Raw genomic sequence first — 15,078 nt, 5'->3', positions numbered from 1 at the left:
GAATCTGATTCGTTGCTAGGGGCAACTGAGCCAGTTTCACTTTACACCATGTTTGATAAATCTCCCCCTATGACTATTTTTAGCCTTTTTGTAAAAAGATAAAATATGCTTACCCAGTGAGTGGGTTAGACTCCTAACACAGGGGATTACTATATGTTACTGCTGTTGCAAGTTTTAAGTGTTTTTAAGTTTTAATTGTATGGTATTTAATATACAGTATATGTATTTGTAATGTGATTTATTTACATTTTCACTCTGCTGGTACATTAAAAAGAAAGTTATTGGGTGTGCAGCTCCCTATGACACGCACCTTGTTTCTTCTATATTGTTTTTTGTGTGTTTAGCTGTACCTGTGGCCCCTGTAAGGGTATTTAGGTGGTGCCCACCCAACATTGTTGATTATAATCATTAGGTGGAAAATGTCTCTGGGCTTGCGTGACTTGATGTCTATCTATAAGCAGGAAGCTAGCAGATTGTAGGCTTGTTAGCTATGCTACTAATGTGCAATAGAAAGAATTTGATATTTGATTTTATCTTCTTGAGAGTCACAAGAAAGATCTGGAAAGACATTGTACACTGTTTCCGTAGAAAGTCATTTTAGTAGACGTATTATTTGAGGATGGTGCACCTGTCTATCCCTCAGGGCAATGTGAACCAGATTTTGGAAAAACAATAAATCACATTTTGAAACATAGAGGGAGATTTATCAAACATGGTGTAAATTGAAACTGGCCCAGTTGCCTCTAGCAACCAATCAGATTCCACCTTTCATTCCTCACAGACTCTTTGGAAAATGAAAGGTGGAAGCTGATTGGTTGCTAGGGGCAACTGGGCCAGTTTCACTTTACACCATGTTTGATAAATCTCCCCCATAGTGTTGGAAAACACAAGTTCACACTAAATTGTTAGAAATCATGAGACATGCTTGGCACAACTTTGAGCACTTTCCTACTTTTACCCACAGACTCATATGTATCTGAAAAAAAATGGTGCAGGGGCTATTTAAGGCTATGTTCCCACAATGTGATTTTAGAGCAAAATGACAGCCATCAATTGATAATGACTGATCACAACTTGAGCATGCTCCAGTCTGATTGTTTGACATTTGAATGATATAATAATGACAGTTTCTAATAATGACCAATATAAAGGTAATAATCAATAATGATCATAAAGATTATTTGCAGCCATCATCATGAATAGATGGCATTTTGTGTTAAAATCCTGTAGTGGGTAAGTGTGTTATTTGTGAATTTATTCCAGAAAACTACCGATTAATGTAAAAAGATACCTGTATGAACATAAGGACCAAAGGACACTGTACAGGTCTGTACATCAAAAGGAAAATTATTGAGGTCTAGATTGCAGAAACTGACGGTTCTTAGTGGCTTTGAATATGTTATTGTGCCATCATAGGAAATACTTAAATATTGGCTGATGGCTGTATCATTGTTGTCAGATTCCGTCCTGGAAAAGAAATTATACAATGCATTAAAATGTTACGCAATTGACCAGTGTACCATGAAGCTAGCATGTTTGAGAACATTTTCTAAAATTGTGGCTGCAGTTCACACCATATCTGTACCAAAATATTGTTAATAGTGGTTGGGTTTGACCTACGTTACATGTACCAATACATGAGAATGTAATCTAACTATAGCACACAAATAGTACAAGAGTACTAGAGAGGTTAGAAATCACAGATGCACCACCTCGTATGGGCGTGCAATAACCACGGTCCAAATACGTGTAAATTATATTTAATTTCCCAGAATCACGTATAAAATCTAACTTTTATTAGATATGCATTAAAAGTAAAAAATGTATTAAAACAAGTGTTCTACACATATGAAATAGATCATATCTAGGGTGTTGACCCTCTGATAGACTGGTATACTTAGGGATAGATTAGCCCAAATGTATAAAGATGAAACCAGACTTCAGAAAAAAAAATTGCGATTAAACAAGTATCTCTGTCTCAATCCAAGTCTCTACGCGTTTCACCCAGATATGTCCCTGGGATCATCAGAAGACCTTCACAAAACACAGTGGTTACTGTTTAGAGATTATATAGAATTGTTGTGTTTAAATAAATAGAAGGTATCCTGATGATCCCAGGGACATATCTGGGTGAAACGCGTAGAGACTTGGATTGAGACAGAGATACTTGTTTATCGCAATTTTTTTTTCTGAAGTCTGGTTTCATCTTTGTACATCTGGGCTAATCTATCCCTAATTATACCAGTCTATCAGAGGGTCAACACCCTAGATCTGTTGTGAAGTGCCGATTTCATATGTGTAGAACACTTGTTTTAATACATTTTTTACTTTTAGGGTATAAACCCACACACCGTATATGCAGCAGATATGCAACAAATATGCAGCAGATTTGTTGGTACAGATTTGATGCTGTGTTCAGTTATTTAGATCTAATCTGCTGCGATTTTGCTGCGATTTTGCTGCGAGTTTGCTGCGTATCGCAGCAGTAAATACGCTGCATATACGGTGTGTGGGTTTATACCCTTAATGCATATCTAATAAAAGTTAGATTTTATACGTGTTACTAGAGAGGTTACCATGAGGGACATCTCTCCATCTGTCCTCCCCACCCTCCTTATCATTAGAAACTCCCCAGGTAGGATTTCTCGTAATCACCACTTGTCTGAACACTGCACATGTGCCGTAACGGTCCAGCACATGTGCAGAGTGGGAGGGTGAGTGGGAAAGTCTGCATAGCGTGATCTACAGCACTGTACACTGAACCAGGAAGTCTCCTTCACCTTCCAAATCATAGCAGATCCACTTCAGGCTGGGGCTTACATCAGGGGACAGGACTGTGGAGGTAATCTCTTCATTACTGTAACCCCTCTCTCCCCGGACAGAGAGCGCTGCATTTATGTGCCCAAATCTGCCCTGCTCATTCCTCCATGCTCCCTGCAGTCTCTGTCAGCCCTTGTGTTTCCCATCCTCTCCATTACTGCTATAATGTGCCTGCACTTCCACTCAGCTATACACACTGCTGCTATATTGGGCCTGCATTCACACTCAGCTATAAATACTGCTGCTATAATGTGCCTACACTTACACTCAGCTATACACACTGCTGTATAGAAAAATTCTGTCACTCTCCTCCTGCACAGCTCTGTGACTCTCCCTTCCTGATTGGTCCATGATGAACACATGCCCCTTCCCCATTGCTGTCATGTGACCACACAGACTTCTAAATGCAACCCTGCTTCTCTATTCTAGCCTATTGTACTACGCTACTGCATTATGGGGATCTGCAGTTTCATCCTGTATCTACAAACTGCTGCTGTTTTTCCAGGTTTATGCACTTACTATACATTATACTTCATATGCTGATTGCTATGCTGTACAGTAACTTATAATTTGACATATTCAGCTGTTTCTGAATGTTTGTCTTTACATGTTATTCAGAATAAAAAATGATAGTTTTTGAGGTGTGGGACCAATTGTCTGCATTTCAGTGATTTGGATTACAAGCACAGTCCCGGAATAAATTATTCTCGTAATCCAAGGCACCACTGTATAAGGTTATTTAAACCATATGGTGTACTAAGCTGCGAACCCATGAAACAATGTTTGCTGCACATAACTGTGCAGTTGTTTTACAGTAAATGGCAGAATAAAAGGTGCCAGCTAAAAATATAACTTGTTCTACAAAAAATATGCCCCTACACAATTTTCTCAGTGGAAAAGTATAAAAAGTTATGGCTCTCACATGGTATACCATCACATAACAAAACAAAGTTACTTAAACATGTTTTTTTTTAAATTCCATTTCTATTTTCTGGTGTAAATTTTTCTATACATGATTATAGGGGCTGCCTACATGCTGTTTTTAACAACATTTAGTGACATGCTTTACAGAAAGCCAGAATGGACATAATTGACAAAAGACAGGACCTATCCCTTTGAGATGAATATGAGACATTACTGAGCATTAAAGGGGTAGTGCGGCGCTAAGAAATTATTCACAAAATAACACACATTACAAAGTTATACAACTTTGTAATGTATGTTATGTATGTGAATGGCCCCCTTCCCCGTGTTCCCCGCCTGTGGACACGGAAGTGTAGTGCATTATACATACCTGATTCGCGTCGACCCCCATCCGCCGTCTTCTGACAATGAGGTAATCTTCGGGAGGCCGGCCGACCTGCTCCTGCCGTCCCTCATGCCGGCCCCCCTCTGCCACATCATAACTGTGCTCAGCCGCAATTGGCTGAGTATAACTGTGCTCAGCCAATCACGGCTAAGCAGCTAATGACGTGTGCCGCGTCATCAGCTGCTCAGCCGCGATTGGCTGAGCATAACTGTGCTCAGCCAATCGCGGCTGAGCACAGTTATGACGCGTGGAGGGGGTCCGGCATGAGGGACGGCAGGAGCGGGTCGGTCGGCCTCCCGAAGACATCACTGTCAGAAGAAATGCGGATGGGGGTCGACATGAATCAGGTATGTATAATGCACTACACTTCCGGGTCCACGGGCGGAGGTCAGGGAACACGGGGAAGGGGGCCATTCAAATACATAACATACATTACAAAGTTGTATAACTTTGGAATGTGTGTTATTTTGTGAATACTTTCTTAGCACCGCAATACCCCTTTAATGTGACCTTTGAAAAGGTGATTTTACTAGAAGACTATTGTCTTAAAGTAGAGTCAAGTGCCACATATGGAATGAAACCTGCAACATTTTAATTATTTCAACTATTTTATAAAATAGATAGTAAAATTGAAAATTACAAAATACATCAAACAGCCAAAATTATTAAAAAATATGTGCAACATAAACACTTGATTTAAAAAAATAGATCATTTTCTGAGGACACATTCCCTTTAACAAATGACATGTTTCTTAAATTACACTTACGCTTCATAGATGTAAAGGTCAGGCAGCCAAATATTATTGTTGGGAATAAATATTTTTTCAATGCCACAAAAGTCCTCTGGGTTCCAGTATAAGAACTCATTCTTCCATGCCTGCAATATAACCACGCTATGGTAACTATAGTATGGCTATTATAGAGGTCACCAGGTACCATGGACTCCTGCCATTACCAGTTACAATACCATAAAACCACGAAGACCCAACCATGGACCATTAGAGAATGACTATGTTATTGTAATAATAATTAAAAAAAAGCTAGACTACATGAACACACATAGCGTTTAATTAGCGTTAATTAGCGCCATTTTTCGGTGAATTGCATAGCTGCAGTAAAATATCGCTATTTACTGCAAAATATCGGCTAATAAAATGCTATGTGTGAACATAGCCTCAAAGATGTTGCCTTATTTAACTACTGACTATCTAAGCCATTTGGAGGTCATTGGATTAGCACTACACTTTTCCAACCAACCAGATGCCCAATTACATATCTCTACAGTGATTATCTCAGACTACTATATTGGTGATGTAGTGAAGAAACTCAGACAAATGATCATTTCAGATGAATGGGCAACTATGTGATAGATGGCTTGAGTTAATAATAAGGCAAAAAGGCAAATGCTTTAATGTACAGAGGACTTTTAATTCAGTAAAACTGAATTCCTCATACAGAATAAGATAGATCATATATGTATACCATAGCTTTGGTCCCTATGAATGTCATCTCTTACCATGCTAAACCAGAAATACGAAGTTAGAGTCTCTAAGGCGGTATCCTAAAATACAAAAAAATAAAGATAGATTCATGTGTGACAGAAGATGACTGCATGATCCTCAGTCCTGTACATGTCAGCTGTGAGGGCTCATTTTAGGTTTAAAGGGGTACTCCAGCGTGGGGGCTATTTTTTGATCTGGCCGGGGAGGAGGTGGCTGAGAGAAAAGACGTCCACTCACCTCCCCGATTCCAGCGGCAGGTCCCGTATCGCGGAGCTCCGGTCCCCGGCCGCTTCCTGGTGTCTGACGAGGGCCCGAGACGTGACGTCTCAAGCCCGCTCAGCCTGTCAGTAACAGAGGTGGGATCTGAGCGGACTTGAAACGGATCCCACCTCTATTACTGACAGGCTGAGCGGGCTTGAGACGTCACGTCTCAGGCGGGCGTCAGACACCAGGAAGTGACCGGGGACCAGAGCGCCGCAATACGGGACCCGCCGCTGGAACCGGGGAGGTGAGTGGACATCTTTTCTCTCAGCCACCTCCTCCCTGGCCAGATCAAAAAATAGCCCCCACGCTAGAGTACCCCTTTAAAGAGTTTTTTGAGGACTCTATCAAAGGGCCCAACACCTTCTGCTGATCTGCTGACTAAATGGGGTACAACTTGTGTCCCTCCATTTTTTACCAAGCCTAGTGCCAAACTTTTGCCAGATACTGCAGTAAGAATAATCTGTAGTGAGTTGCTATTCCAGGCCAAGAGTCAGACCCCACTGATCTGATTTATATTGAGTGTCTATTATAAGTATAGGCCATTAATATTGTAGCGCTTGTTCACCAAGGTTTTAATGCACCTGACTCCTTATTATATTCTATAGAAGTTCTGAAACGGGACTAGTACACACTCCCAACAGAGTATTTTGGAGAGGTAAAATACCTAGGAGACCACTGTTCTCCCAATATGTTCATGTCCATGTGCCATATCTTTTCAACATTCTGCAATTCTTATTTGAAACTACAAGATATGTTTACTGTTACTATTGTTATGGGGTTATATAGTTTCATAGAATCAATGGTTCACTTACTTATTCAAGTTTTGTTTTCAAGTCAATGAGTTCTCTTATATTGTGCTAATGAATGATGGGACACTTATCAGCTATATGTTAGATCACCAAAATGGTCTATGCAGTAACTGGTTTGCATGTCCTCACCAAACTATACAATAAGAAAACCATTCTCACCAAGCTTATGATTGTATACAGTCTCAGATCTATAAGGACAGTTGTAGGAGTCCTCCAGTTCTTTACTGGTCGCACATTAGCATCTGGGAGATTTTTCATAATCTGTAGTACATCATTGTAGCTGCATGTGTTTTCACAGTGACATGTACCTGGAAAAGAATTAAATTCCTAATATCAACAATATAATAATAATAATCATATTTATATGTATAGCACCAACAGATTCCACAGCGCTTATTTAAATATATAAATACATTACAGGTTATATATTAAATTATACAATGACTAAATAAAAATACAGAATTAGAGACCTGCTCTCAAGAGCATACAGACTAGGATGACTGGGAGTAACACGAGAGGCAACAAGTGCTTAATTTGTCAATGTTCCAACAATTAAGAAATCATAAAAAGACTATGTTCACACAACATCTATTTATGCCAAATAACGGACGTTATTTTACAATCATTATTTACAGCCATCATTATCAAACAACAGCTGTTATTTTGCCTACGTTGTGTAAACATAACCTAAAGTGGTTTTCTGTGACTTAGACACTGAGAGTATGATTAATCAAAAAAACTGAATCCCCTAAATGATATATATGAGCCCCACACATGAATAACATTAATACAAAGGAAACAAAAGAAAGCATATTTACAGGGATAAAGATTTATATTTTATTAACTATTATCAATAAAAACTTTTCTCAAAACAGAGGAATGTGAGTGATACATATGAGAACAGAGTAATAAAATACATAAATATGCAGGGTTCCAGGCCAAGCTGCAGTGAAAAGTACATTGGGTTGGGTGCTCTAGTTTTGCCTCTATGTTATGTACTACTCCTTCAACAGATCTTTGTCTTGCCATCAGTATCTATATTCTCTTTTGATTTAGACTTACTGTAAGTTGCCTCTCTTTTCCTTCTCCTCTTTTACATTGTATTATTGTTCTCCTGGGCATGAATTATACTTTACCTCTGTGTTCTGGTCAGTAGCCCATGATGTATTGTTAGGTCTCTGCCAGATAACCATATAGGGAACTGACTGTGATTACCTCTTTTTGGCAATTTATATTACTATTTTATTATTAAATGTCACTACAGGTATGTGAATTGCCTGTTCCTTTCCTTGATTTCCAGGCACAGTTTCAGTACTTTAAGGCTATGTTCATACGGCATAAAAAAAGTTAAAATATAGCAATCATTTTAAGATAAAATACTTACATAATAATGTGTTCCATTAAGGTCAATAAGAAATTTAATGGCAGCACACAGATAGTATATAATAAAATAATTGATTACTACCATCCAAATAATTAAACATGCTCATTATAACATGCTTTTGCAAAAAACAGCCATTTTTTAAGCAACATACAGTTATATTTAGCTTTTATTTTAGTGGGTAAGAACCTAGCCTTATAGTAATTGTATCTGATAATATTGCAGCACAATCAGTAATAGAATGGGATTAAGAGAGCTGCAGTCTCAGTTCCAGCCGCCACCATTCGACACTAAAAGGCTATGTTCACACAACATTTTTTTCAGCTCCATTTAAAATGATGTCCGGCCTTTTGAGTCTAAAATAACGAACGTCATTAAGCAGCCTGACCTCCCCTTAGTGCAATGATGGCTGTTGGTACATTATTCTAGTTTGAGGTTACTAATTGGACTTTGGGTGTGGCTTAATTGAAAAGTCCATTGAATTTAATAGTAAAAACGGAGAAAGAACGGTGACAAAAGAAAACCTATGTGTGAACAACTAATAAAATGTTAATTTTTTTGATGTCCGCAGTAAAAATGTCTGTTATTCAATATATTGTGTGCATTGGATGTCCATCTCTCCATTGACTGCATTGCAAAAGGGGCCGCTTTTTCTCTGTTTTTTACATTGTGTGAACATAGCGACAGATGGATATGGGTGCTGCTAACAGTCAGCTTATATGCCGGCTTCCTTTGATCTCTGTGCCACTACTTGCCATTCCTCCACGGGTGCCTGAAGAAGCTAGATCCAGTCCTGGGAAAATTGGAGAAGTTTCCCAGGACTGGATCCAGCTTTTCCAGGCACCCAGAGTGGAACAGCAGGGAGCGGCACTGAGATCGAAGGCAGCCAGCATAAAAGCCGACTCCAAGCAAACAAAGCCATTCACTTTATGTGTGTGCATATTTTGCACCAAATTGGTCAAAATTGCGCAAATCGCTTCATAAATAGTCCACTGTTCCACTAAGCTAACAGACATAGCCATTTAAGTGTGGTCTGGACTGAACTGGCTTTGCACCAGCACATGCGACATTTGAACAAGTTGCTATTAATAAATGTGCTGTGAGGACCAAAGACTAGTGCAACAAGACATATCAATCATGCTTCCCTGAGAACAGACGTGAGGAATGCTAATCGGCACAATTACACAAAAAATTTTTAACAAATTTGCTGGGTTCCACAGACAAAGGGAGATGATAAATCTCCCCTTTGTATTTGTTACAAACAGCAGCCTGTAGAGTACTGATGATCTTGTAGGACAACTGGTAGCACTGGCAGAGGTGAACTTAAAAATGTTAGTTTTATACCCAAGGATGGAGATACACCAACAATATTATTAAATGTTAGCCAATATAAAATGCAAAAATAGAAAAAAAGAAGCGGCTGCACCTCACACCTATGGCTGACACTAATGTCTCTTTGCTACATATAAAAACCAATGCTAGAATGTTGGTATATAATTTGATCAAGCCATATTGCCTCATGTACCACGTGCAGGTCATCTGACACACATGATTCCCTATACTAAAAACAGTTTAAGGACTCATGTGGGCCAGGAGACCTGCACACGGTACACAAGGCAATATGGTTTGATCAAATTATATACCAACATTCTGTCGTTGGTTTCTAAATGTAGCCGAGAGACATTGGTATCAGCCATAGGTGTGAGGTGCAGCCATTTATTTTTCTCTAGGTTTGCCTAGCCAATATAAAATATCTTTTGTATAAAAGACTTACCCAGCAGAATAACTATAAGGAGCAGTACAATTCTGTTAAGAGACATCCTTATGACTTAGACTGTTGCTCCTCAGGTCATTGATTGTGTTCAAGATATTTTCTTCTCTTTGTAGTAGGAGGGATAAAAACTGACTCGCCTATTTCAGCCTCTAAAGTGGAGAAACCTGTTTGAAAGGAATAACTCTTGTGACAGTGACAATCAAGTCAAAACCATTTTCTTCTTTAGTAAATACCATTTATTATATGTTCTCACATTTTATTTATTCTCAATAATACAGGAGTTGGACAAAATAATTACAAGGACACTATTTTCCTTATAGTCATGTTAAACTCTTTCTTACACAACTGTCATCACTGGCCACAGCCCCTTGTTTAAGTTTATAACCTCTATTACTTGTGTTGTTCTAAACATCTGTTTATTTGTTTTGTCACGCTCTACCCTTTTCTTGATCATATCTTAAAAGACAAAGTTCTGCTACGATTTCACAAAAAAACAAAACAAAAAAACCCCAAAACCAATGCATACTATGATTGGTGTGACCAAGTTTGTCAAAACCTTTTGACAAACCCTGCAGATGTAGGTATAAACCTTGCGATGCATGTTTTTTCTTCAAGATTTGAGTGTCCTACTTGCGCTCATTGTGCAGGTGATAGATCTGTATAGCAGGCAGATGTCCAGCTTTATGGCTCTGCAATATGTGATGGATCCCCAACTCCCAAGCATAATGATTTAAACCAAAGAACGAAAAATAAAGACGCAACACATTGTAATCAGGTGTCAAAGGGTCCCAATTTTATTTATAATTACATGACACTGAAAATGGCAGACCCCCGACTCACGAAGAGTCACCCTCCAACACTCAGGCAAGGAAAAAACCCCTGTGGGGGAAACCTCGAGGGAGCCATGGCTGGAGAGCTGCCCCTCCCCTGGGCTTAGAGGGTAACACCACACTATAAATTTCATAAACTGGATATGAGAGAGATCTGGCTACAGCATCTGTCACCTTATTGATGGCTAGGCGGATGTATCTCTTCTCCCTCACAGTTCCAGGTCCAATTCTCAGGAAGGCGGAGACTCGAAGAAGGGGTAGTCTAAAGCAGACCACCCCTTTTCCCCTGCTAGAACCTCCAAATTAAATCAAGGCTAGGGGGCAGTAAAGTAGTCAAGCTCAAGGTCCTCTGGCGCATCCAAGATGGCACTGATCAGGGTGCAGTGCATTGCTTTATAGAACCTTCTTTATGACATAAGCACTTGTCATGACAGTGCACGGTTGCCATGGTTACTGCAGGTAAACAGACATGAAGCATTAACCCATTAATGACTGGCGAGGCGCTTTACTGCAGAGGTCACTAAACACACTTGTGACCAAGCAAACAGCTTGATAATATGGTTTGATGTGGCCCATAGCAACCAATCACAGCTCAGCTTTCGTTTCTCATATTACTCTGGTAAAATAAAAGTTGAATTGTGACTGGTTGCCATGGGCAACTTAGGCAGTCTAACTGTCAGTCTGACAGCCCACAGCCACCAATCATTGCTTCGCTTTAATTTTATAAGAGTTGTTAAGATATGAAAGGTGAGCTGTTATTGGTTGCTATGGGCAATCTCTGGCTCAGGTTGATTAAGCTGCTGCATTGCTGTAAAGCTTATGATGAGGATAATAATGATGATGATGATGATGACTGAAAACACATGACACCAAGCTTTTCTATAATGATGATGACAACTGAAAACACATGACACCAAGCATGGCCGTTTCTATAGGCGGGCGGGCCAGGTGACCGCACGGGGCACCAACAGCCTGGGGGCGCTGGTGGCATCCCCCGGACCTCACTTTGCAGCGTGCGCCCCGCGGCCCCCCAGTCGCCCGCCCCATCACCTGCCCAGACCGGCCTCCCGACTGGCCGAACGCCCGCAGCCCCACCCCCCTGGACCGCGCGCCTGGCAGCCTCCTCACCTGTCCTGACGACCGGCCGCCCAACCAGCCGAACGCCCGCAGCTCCCCCGGACCGCACTCCAACTGAGCGCCGATCACCTGTCAGGTCGCCGCTGCCACCCCCTCACACATCTTCTCCCTCTAGCAGGCGCAGTGGCATCATATCACTGTGCCTGCTGGAGGGAGGAGATGTGTACGGCGGCGGCCTGCTCCTCACAGGCTGGAAGAGGAGAGAGGGACTCTCTGGATGTTTTAAAGTAAGTATAATGTTTTTTTTTGTGTGTGTGTGTGTGTTAGCCAATGGGGGGGCAGAGCACTGTGGGGGATTGTTATCATGGGGGCAGCACAGGGGGTGATTATTACTATGGGGCAGAGCATGGGGGGTTGGAATTTTTACTATGGGGACAGCATAGGGGGGTTTATTACAATGGGGCATGTTTTTTTTTTATATGGGCCAGAGCACAGGGGGGATCATTACTATGTGGGTAGCACAGTGGTACAGCTGGAGGCAGTATTACTATATGGGGGCACAGCAGTGCCCCCATATAGTAATAGGGGCAACCCACATACCTACTGACTTTAATGCACATGACACAAAAAAGTGGAAGTTGTAAAAGTGCGGAGCCTAAGATGTTTGTCTGGCAGGTTCAGAAGAGACGAATTGTAGCTGCAAGAAATCATCATGGTGGTCTGGGCCAGAAGGAGAGGAAAAGGAAAGTGACGCCTCAGAACACAACGTCACCTGTGAGTCACTGAATGACTTTTTTTTTACCCCAGCCGAAAAGGGTTGAATAACACTTCTACATGCCATAATACCCACACTGCTTCTTCCTAGTAACCCCCCCCCCCCAAGGTTCGCCCTGTAGTTCAAATTAGCTAGAAACGGCCCTGACACCAAGCTTCCCCATAATGCTTTGCAGTCAGCCCTTCCTCCATACCTCCCACCTTTTGGGAGGGACACTTGTGGTTGACAGGCATTTCTATACACTACAATTTCCTGTCGCTCAGTTTAGAATCCAGTGGCATACGGTTATATACGGCGGATTTGTTAACATGAAGGAGACGGCTGACAATTTGATGTAACTGTATGTGGAAAGCGCTGCCATAGTGTCAGGATAGTATCTCTGCAGAGCATTATGCGTCCCTCTGCTCGTGCTGTTCGGCCGAGAAGGCACTGATTTTCTTGTATCCTGTTTCTGTGTTTTGTTTTGCTGTGTGTGAACTCTGGTTTATTTCTCACCTGGGTTGGGAGACACACCCGACTTCACCTGCTGAGTTCTGTCTGGCCATGTCATGGTTATCTGTGTTCTGGTTCTGCTGTGACTGACAGGTCATCCTGCCAGTGGATCTGTCTTGTTCTCAGGTGTCTGTGCTTGGAGTTCAGGGGGATGGTCCAATGATGTTCTGGATCAGAGCCCTGGCCTCCTATATAACTACCTCAGTCTTGGATATCATTGCCAGTTATTGACTTAGTCTCTGCCTGCTTGTGGATTCTGTTTCTTTGCATCTCCTGACTACTGCTTTGTGTTCTGACTATCCTTGCTAGCTGCCTGCCCCTGACCATATCGCTTGTTTGTTGACTCTGATTATAGGATTGTGATTTTGTACTGTGCTGCCTGATTGTTGTGACCCGGACTGTCGACTATTCTTTATTGTGTTTTGTCTGTCTGTCTTGTCTTTGTGTCCCACCTAGCCAGTGCAGGGACTGCCGCCCAGTTGCTCGCCGCCATCTTAGGGCGGATTGTGGCAAGTAGGTAGAGGACAGTGGGCGGGGCTGAGCTTAGGGCTCACTGTCTTGTCTTGTCCTGCTGTCCGGTTCCTAACAGAATAACCAGCCATACTTTTTTTTTTTTTTTTTTCTCCACCTTGCTATGGACCCCATGAAAGCTCTGGTTGAGCAAATGCAAAGTCTCAACCAGCTTGTTCTGGACCTTACGCAACGGGTGCAGCGGGTAGAGTCTTTCCTGGGCCAAAATGCCATGCTATCTGCTGCTGTTCCCCCAGAACCTCCAGTGCAGCTTCCTGATAGGTTCAAAGGCGAAAGAAAGGCCTTTCAAATCTTCAGAGAGGGATGTAAGTTGTTTTTCAGACTTTGTCCCCGGTCCTCTGGGGATGAGAGCCAGAGAGTGGGCATTGTTATGTCACTCTTACAAGGACCTCCGCAGGAGTGGGCCTTTTCTTTGCCTCCAGATGCCACTGAATTGTCTTCTGTGGATCAGTTTTTCTCTGCATTGGAGTTACTCTATGATGACCCTCACAGGGCAGCAGCAGCTGAGAGGCAGTTGACAGTTTTGAGACAGGGCAAGCGACCGGTGGAGGAGTATTGTGCAGAGTTCCGCCAGTGGTGCGTTCCATCCGGATGCAATGATCCAGCGCTTAGATGCAAATTTAAGCAGGGGTTGTCTGATGACATTAAAGATGCCTGGACAGGACACCCAGATCCTTCCACCCTAAAGCAGGCCATGAATTTGGCTATTCGCATAGACCGTAGACTCCGTGACAGACATAGGGAAAAAGTAGGCTCTGACCCTTCTAAGACCTCTGTCCCCTGCTCTGTCAAACACTCTGTTGTTATCCCTGATATTCATGAGGACGAGCCCATGCAGCTGGGACTATTGGACGCCAGGACCAGGCGAGAACACCGGAGAGACAACGGTCTGTGCTATTACTGTGGTGACAGTAGCCACTTCATCAGTTTCTGCCACAAGCGTCCCAAGCAGCAAGAAAACCTGCACCCAGATCATCAGCGTCCAGGTGACTCCCAGGAAGGTCACTTGGGCGCACAGGTACCCTCCGGCGAAATAAACATTGCTAGTTCTACTGTAACTGATTTGCCTGTATCTGATGCCAATTTATCATGTTCTTCTGCTCGTCCTGTCAGTAAGCCTGTTCTCCATGCCATGGACTCTTCTTCTGATGAATGGGAGTCTGATGGCAATCTTCTAAGTGAAGTTGAGTCCTGTGAGGGTCCTGAGGCCCCTCGTAAAAGGGGGGGTACTGTCAGGATGGTATCTTTGCGGAGCGTTATGCGTCCCTCTGCTCGTGCTGTTCGGCCGAGAAGGCACTGATTTTCTTGTATCCTGTTTCTGTGTTTTGTTTTGCTGTGTGTGAACTCTGGTTTATTGCTCACCTGGGTTGGGAGACACATCCGACTTCACCTGCTGAGTTCTGTCTGGCCATGTCATGGTTATCTGTGTTCTGGTTCTGCTGTGACTGACAGGTCATCCTGCCAGTGGATCTGTCTTGTTCTCAGGTGTCTGTGCTTGGAGATCAGGGGGATGG

At 42.2% G+C, this 15,078-nt stretch overlaps 1 protein-coding gene across 1 annotated transcript in view; it reads right to left on the bottom strand.

Annotated features, from left to right (window-relative positions):
- LOC138789285 (5-hydroxytryptamine receptor 3A-like) overlaps window positions 1–12,774 on the bottom strand; it is a 28,277-nt gene extending 15,503 nt beyond the window's left edge. Inside the window, exons 1-5 of the mRNA XM_069967889.1 lie at window positions 12,735–12,774; window positions 6,864–7,012; window positions 5,646–5,690; window positions 4,897–5,006; window positions 1,292–1,467 (exon numbers count right to left, since the gene is read on the bottom strand). Coding sequence (XP_069823990.1) covers window positions 1,292–1,467; window positions 4,897–5,006; window positions 5,646–5,690; window positions 6,864–7,012; window positions 12,735–12,774 — 520 coding nt within the window. The remainder of the gene's footprint in view (window positions 1–1,291; window positions 1,468–4,896; window positions 5,007–5,645; window positions 5,691–6,863; window positions 7,013–12,734) is intronic.
- Window positions 12,775–15,078: the final 2,304 nt, after the last annotated feature.

The sequence above is a fragment of the Dendropsophus ebraccatus genome, chromosome 4, assembly GCF_027789765.1.
Source record: "Dendropsophus ebraccatus isolate aDenEbr1 chromosome 4, aDenEbr1.pat, whole genome shotgun sequence".
Classification (NCBI taxonomy): domain Eukaryota; kingdom Metazoa; phylum Chordata; class Amphibia; order Anura; family Hylidae; genus Dendropsophus; species Dendropsophus ebraccatus.
Note: the sequence above shows the minus strand (reverse complement) of the source record. Positions and strands in the feature narration are given on the sequence as shown.